Source organism: Pelophylax lessonae (assembly GCF_965119305.1).
Source record: "Pelophylax lessonae genome assembly, chromosome: 7".
Classification (NCBI taxonomy): Eukaryota; Metazoa; Chordata; class Amphibia; order Anura; family Ranidae; genus Pelophylax; species Pelophylax lessonae.
The window spans coordinates 36,618,607-36,625,934 of NC_138774.1; the positions used below are offsets into that span (position 1 = coordinate 36,618,607).

General features: G+C 43.9%; 1 protein-coding gene across 1 annotated transcript; it reads right to left on the reverse strand.

The window, feature by feature from the left end:
• Positions 1-4,630: 4,630 nt before the first annotated feature.
• LOC309560426 (olfactory receptor 1L6-like) lies at positions 4,631-5,551 on the reverse strand (the record flags this gene model as incomplete). The annotated part of the gene is made up of 1 exon (XM_082264061.1): positions 4,631-5,551. The coding sequence occupies one exon, from the start codon at positions 5,549-5,551 to the stop codon at positions 4,631-4,633; it is 921 nt and encodes a 306-aa protein (XP_082120187.1).
• Between the last annotated feature and the right edge of the window lie 1,777 nt (positions 5,552-7,328).

Sequence of the window (7,328 nt, forward strand, 5' to 3'; positions counted from 1 at the left end):
AAAGATTCATCATGCAGTTGGAATGTTGGGAACTTTTTAATGGACGGACTCTTTATCGGCATGCTCTTTAATGTAAAAAAGATTATCCATAGATATCTGCCGGTCTTGTATGAGGATGAGGTGTGTGCTGATATCCTCAAGGAGGGCATAAATGTTGTACCTCGTTGGGCACCCACCTTGAGTCAATATTTATCCCCCAGCTTTTTCAACAGGGAATCACCAGGCTTAAAGGGAGCTACAAGTGTGGTTCAGCCGAGTGTCCCTGTTGTAGAAATATTTTAGGAAGTAAGAAATTTTGCTCCACTGTTATTTAGAAGGAATATGATATTGGTGCTTTTTACAATTGTAACACCAGCTATGTAATATACCTAATCACCTGTAGTTCTTGCTGCATTCAATACATAGGAAGAACTATGAGGATGGGTTCTATGAACACATATATATTGTGGATAAAAAGAAACCTACTAATGTAGCAAAGCAATTTAATTTGTGCCATTGGGAAGATACAGTAAGTCAGCCATGCAGGTCCAGGTTATTGACAGGATCAGGACTCCAAAAAGGAGGGATGCCTAAGGGTTACTGTGCCAGAGAGAGGTGTTCTGGATATTCCTTCTCCAGACCCGCATCTCCCACAGTCTGAACTTTGAGTGGGATGTCAGTCACTTTTATGAGTAGCCTTGGAGACATCTTTCTCAGACACTGGCAGGACATGTGCCCCTTTTCCATCTAGGGTCATATGTACCCCTCTACTCCCCCTTCTCTGAGCTTTTTCCTGATGATACCTACGTGTTGTGATAGAAGTGGTTGGGAAGCTTTGCAGATTTCCCCATATATACGTTCTCTATGGGGATTATCAGTTGTATTGATGCTGTATGCATATGTGAATATTTAGATTTTATCTCCAATCCCTATATACAGTATCTCACAAAACCAGCCTAATCACTTCACCTGGCGAGGCGTTTCTCTTGTTTTCTAAACATTACATGCACCCTTAAAGTGATACTAAAGCTAAAAAAAAGTTTTTTTACCTTAATGCATTCCTTGCATTAAATTGATTGTAAAGTCTCATGTTTTTTAAAAAAAATAACAAACATGTTATACTTACCTCCTCTGTGCAGTTGGTTTTGCACAGAGTGGCCCAAACCATCCTCCTCTTCTCAGGTCCCTCTTCTGTGCTCCTAGCCCCTATCCTCCTGTTGAGTGCCCCCACAGCAAGTAGCTTGCTATGGGGGCACCTGAGCTGAGCTGCAGCTCCCTGTGTCCATTTAGACACAGAGCTGCAGTATGGCCCCACCCCCTCTCTCTCCTGATTGACTAACTGCCTTTAATTGACAGCAGCGGGAGCCAATGGTGCTGGTTCTGAGCCGGGCGGCCGAGGGACTCGTGGATGTCGCTGGATAGAGATGGGGCTCAGGTAAGTATTAGGGGGTGCTGGGGAGGCTGCTACACACAGATGGCTTTTTATCTTAATGCATAGAATGCATTAAGATTAAAAAAAAGACTTGTGAATTTGGAACTCCTTTAACCACTTCCCGCGCACCCTATGCAAATGACGGCGGGAAGGTGGTTACATTATCCTGACCGGACGTCATATGACGGCGGCAGGATAATGTGCCCCTGGGGGCGCGCACATCGGCGATCGGTGCTGCGGTGTGTCACTCTGACACACTGCATCTCCGATCTCGGTAAAGAGCCTACTGACATAGGCTCTTTACCATGTGACCAGCTCACAGCTGGTCACATAATAAATAGCAAGTGCCGTTGATGGGCTTTCCTCAGTTCGTGCCTGACAAGCATGAGTAGAGGAAAGCTGATCTGCGGCTCTCCTGACGGGGGGGGGGGGATGCCACTAGAACCACCAGGGATGCCCACCCATGACCCCAGGGATGCCCACCTAAGACCCCAGGGATGCCCACCATGGCCACCAGGGATGGCAATCAGGGCTCAGGGAGCCCGCCAGTGCCCTCCCCAACAGTGCTGCCCACCAGTGCCCTCCCCATCAGTGCTGCCCACCAGTGCCCATCATTGCCATCTATCAGTGCCGCCCACTAGTGCCCATTATTGCCCACCAGTGCTGCCTATCAGTGCCCATCAGTGCCGCCCATCAGTACCGATCAGTGCCGCCTATCAGTGCCCATCAGTGCCGCCTATCAGTACCCATCAATGCCGCCTATCAGTGCCACCTATCAGTGCCCACCAATGCTGCATATCAATGATACCTATCAGTGCCACATATCAGTGCCCATCAGTGCTGCCTATCAGTGCTGCATATTAGTGCCACCCCATCAGTGCCACTTCATCAGTGCCACCCCCATCAGTGCCTCCTCATCGGTGCCTGTTAGTGCGGCCTCATCAGTGCTCATCAGGGCAGGAAAAAACTTATCTATTCACAACATTTTATAACATAAACAAAAAACTTTTTTTTTTTTCAAACTTTTCAGTCTTTTTTTATTTGTTTAGCAAAAAAAAGAAAAAATCTTGCGGTGATCAAATACCACCAAAAGAAAGCTCTATTTGTGGTAAAAAAAAATTACATACATTTGGTTCAGGTACAGTGTTGCATCACCGCGCAATTGTCATTCAAAATGCAACAGCGCTAAAATCTATAAATTGGCCTTGGCGGGAAGGGGTAAAAGTGCCGGTATTGAAGTGGTTTATATAAAAAACTAATTCTATTCCTCTTTCCTCCCTCTTCCCTGTGTGAAGGGGGAGAGAAGGGAGAACAGATCCAACACTGTGCACAGCTGAATCTCTTCTCCCTTCTCTTCCTTTTCACACGGGACTCAAGCAGCAGCAGGAGCCATTTGCTCCTGCTTCTGTCAATCAGATGCAGTAAAGAGGACGTGGCGGCGGGGCTAAGTACAACTGTGTGTCTATGGAGCGCGGCTCCATAGACACACAGCTCAGGAGCGGAAATTGTGTGCCCTCATAGCAAACGGCTTGCTATGGGGACACGCTAAGAAGAGGAGGAGCCAAGACCACCACCAGGGGACCCGAGAAGAGGAGGATTGGGGCCACTCTGTGCAATACCACTGCACAGAGCACGTGAGTATAACATGTTTGTTATTTCAATTAAAATAAAAAATTACTTTAGTAACACTTTAGGGTAAATAGTACTTTTACATAACCGGTTGCCGACCGCCGCACGACTATTTACTGCAGCGGCCAGCCCCAGCCAGGCAAAGTGACGTAGATCTACGTCACTTGCCTGTCACTTCCTACGTCACTTGCCTGGCTCGTTCACAGGGAAGTCAGTGCGCGTGACCGGCGGACCCGATGTCCGCCGGTCACTCGCCGATCGTCGGTGCAGAGGGAGAAAGTCAGACGGCTGATGTAAACAAGCCGCCTGTCATTCTCCCCTGTGTAGGAATAGTGATCATACAGTTCTACTATGTAGGACCGTTGATCACTGTTCCTACACTAGTAGCCACAGCCAATCACAGTAAAAAGCACGCCCCTAGGGACACACTTAACCCCTCCCTCCCCAATAAAGTTAAACCCTTCCCTGCCAGTGTCATTTTACAGTAACAGTGCATATTTTTAGCACTGATTACTGCAGTAATGTCACTGGTAACCCCAAAAGTGTCAAAAATGTCAGTCAAGGGTCCGATCTGTCCGCCGCAATGTCGCAGTACCGCAAAAAAAATCGCAGATCGCCGCCATTACTCGTTAAAAAGAAAACACCAAAAATGACAGAAATCTTTCCCTTAGTTAGTAAACGCAATAACTTTTGCGTAAACCAATTAAAATACGCTTTTTGCAATTTTTTTTACCAAACATATGTAGCAGAAAACAAATTGGCCTAAAATGTTAAAAAATTTTGATTTTTACATTTTTTTGGGGGGGAATTTCATATAAAATAAATGTGAAAAATATTGTTATTTTTGCAAAATTTACGCTCTTTTTTTGTTTATATCAAAAAAAGTAAAAATCGCACAGGTGATCAAATACCACCAAAAGAAAGCTCTGTTTGTGGGAAAAAAAGGACGTCAAATTCGTTTAGGTACAGTGTCGCACGACTGCGCAATTGTCCGTTAAAATCACGCAGTAAGAAATCGCAAAAAAAACCCTGGTCAGGAAGGGGGGTAAAATCTTCCGGGGGCTTAAGACGTTAATACTATGTTTACCCCCTCTACAGACCTCAGATCAGAAGGCCACACCGATGGCTACTCTTCTACGCCATCTCACAGCTGCTTATCTCCTTTAGCCTCTTTCAGTCACTTCCTGTCTATATGCATTTGGTTCAGCATCAGCTGCTCATTATTGTGCTACCCCAATTTCCTGAGAGTGACAATGGCAGACCTTGCTTGTGTAAAAGTAACATCTATGGCCATGCTAATAGTAAAATTGAGAGTAAGGCTAGTCCAAAAAAAAAACACATTTTCTTATGGTCATGGTGTTTGGGTTACAAAAGGGTACACAATGAGCAGCATACTAATCCCAGACCTTAATAGACAGTCAAAAGATGTTCATATTTCTGGCTATACATGTATGTCTGTGTACCTGTACATGTATAATAGATCAAAAGTGGTCAAGCAAATGACAAAATTATCTATCCTGATTTACAGTATTAATTTAACTAGACAATTAGTCAGTTTAGCCTTAGCATGTAGTATTTTTTATTTTTATTTTATTTTAGAATTTTTTTTACAGCTGTTTTCACGTCCTTGTTTCTAAGGCTGTAAATAACTGGGTTGAGTGCTGGGTTAATGACGCCGTACACCACGCTGATGACCCGATCATAGGTTGGGGTGTAAATGGACATTGGCCGGAAGTACATAAATATGCTTATGCTGTAGAGGAGGATGACCATGGTGAGGTGAGATGAGCAAGTTGAGAAGGTCTTGCTCCTCCCTTGGGATGTCTGTATAGCCAAAATTGCTCTGATAATGAGTACATACGACCCAAGGATTATGAGCACTGGTCCAACGATGATGAGGGAAACTATGGTATAGTCAGCGATTTGTAGAGCTTCTGAGATTTCTGAGCAAGCCAACTTCATTAGAACAGGGACATCACAGAAGAAATGTTGGATGACCCAACTACAGAATGGCTGAGAAGAAGTTAAAACAGTGTAGAAAGTAGACTGGAGAAAGGAAATGGTCCAACAGAAAGCCAGCAGACAGATACAAGTCCTACTGTTCATAATTATCAGGTAATGAAGGGGTAAACACACTGCACAATATCGGTCCAAGGCCATGATGGTCAACAAATAGCCCTCCATGCTGGCTGCTGCGGTAAACAGAAAGAGTTGTGTGAAGCAGTCATGGATGGAAATATGGTGGTCTTTGGACAGAAGGCTATACAAAGACCTAGGAATGATTGTAGAGGTAAAAAACACATCCACAAAGGCAAGGTTCCCCATTAAGGTGTACATTGTGGTGTGAAGTTGGGGCTGTGATACAATAAGCACAATCATAAATGAGTTTCCTGCAATGCAGAGGACATACACAGCCAAAAAAAAGGAGAAGAGAGGGAGGAGAAGATGAGGCACATCAGAGAAACCCAACAGGATAAAGCCAGAAATAGTCTTATTCTGAGTAGGCTCCATGTGTTATTGACCAGTTATGTGATGAAAAGATGAAGATCATACAAGGTAGTATAATGTCTGAATGCTTTAGTAATGTGTTAACAAATCTATAAGCAATAGAGCATAACACATATTTTGCAGACCAAAGTCAGATAAACTTAAGGACAGATCACACACACAGTATAGTTATTGAGGGATCCACTGGTGAGATCTACGCTGTATGGGAAGAGCAGAATAAAGTTAATCCCATTATATAACAAAAACTAGAAATATAGAATTCCACCACCATTTTATCCATACGTTTTTATTAGGAGTTATAAAGAGCATACAAATGTAGGCAAAGTGGTGACAAAGATATACAGTTTTCCAAACAATATATATCAACAGGAGTAGCAGAACAAATATGCATAATAAAATACAGAAAGAAAAAATAAATCACTATGGGCATAACGTCTCTTAACCAAAGTTGAATTTTCAAAAGGGAAAAGGTTGTAGGCGATTGAACAGAGTTCAACTTTGCAACAATGCAAATGAAAATTGAGATGTAGATGGGAGGTTTGTAAATTCAGGCATACCCCACTTTTAAGTACACAATAGGACCAGAGCATGTATGTAAAACGAAAATGTACTTAAAATGAAGCAATACCTTTTTTCATTTCTCAATGCATGTAAATACACTAGCTCCATAGGAAATCTTGGTCAGCTTGACATGGCACTGCTCCCAAACCATAAGTGACAAGGACACCAAGCTTGGGGAGCATGTTAAGGGGATCCAGGACTATGACATGGTAGATTTTTTTTTTTTTTTTTTAAAGCCCGTGGCGTGTGAAACACACTCAAAAGACTCCACCTGGTGCATAAAAAAGTGCACACGCAAACGTGAGAACACAAAAAGTGCACAGGGTGTGCGAAAATGGTCTTCCCTCCGAAGAGGTAGGACCCTAACCTCGATCCCCCGGGGCGCAAGACTCCTGACAGGGACTTAAGGTACTTATGGTCTGTCGGCCGAAACCAGACTGACCCCGTTCTCCAGGGGGACTGCCGAAACAGCAGTACTAAGTGGGGCTCCCCCGAAGGGAGACCCCATGAGAGAGGGCGAACTAAGCCAAAAGGCCATATCCACCCCCTCCCAAGACTCAAGGCTGGGCCCGAGGACCCACACCCTACAAGTCGTGCAAATAAAGAAAAAAGGTGATAGTGCAGTGTACAAACTACAAAGAAAAAGAGACAAACAAACAAAGAAGTGGGGGAAGGGGAAGTGGGGAAAGTGCGATGGTGCCATGTGAGGAAACAAGGCAGGACATGGTAGATTACCTAGGCAAGCTGGCTGGCCACAAATAGGATATGTTGTAGCCTTGGGTCCCCTCTCTGTGCTCCCTAGGTTTGGTATCCCTGTCACTTATGGTTTGGGAGCAGTGCCATGTCAAGCTGACCAAGATTTCCCATAGATGCCAATGTTAAAAACCGGGAGTAGTGCCATCCCAAGCTGACCAGGCTGTGTCCGTACTCGTGAGTGTACTTAAAACGGGGTATGCCTGTATATGGTGTCTGTAGGCATGCAAAACTCCTGTCTAGCAAAAGCGATCAGGGACAAAAATAAAAAGTTAAATTAGGGCTAAACGGAAAAAGAAAAGAAAGGATGAGAAAATATTTTTGCCAAAAAAAAAAAAAACAGCATATATCTATTTGCCAAGTACGTATGCAGATCACTGTTTCAGTGTTCTGTACATTTTCCAAAAACTTTATAAAAACTCTTGGAGGTTACCACTTGGATTAAACATTCTGAAACCTGGGCAAA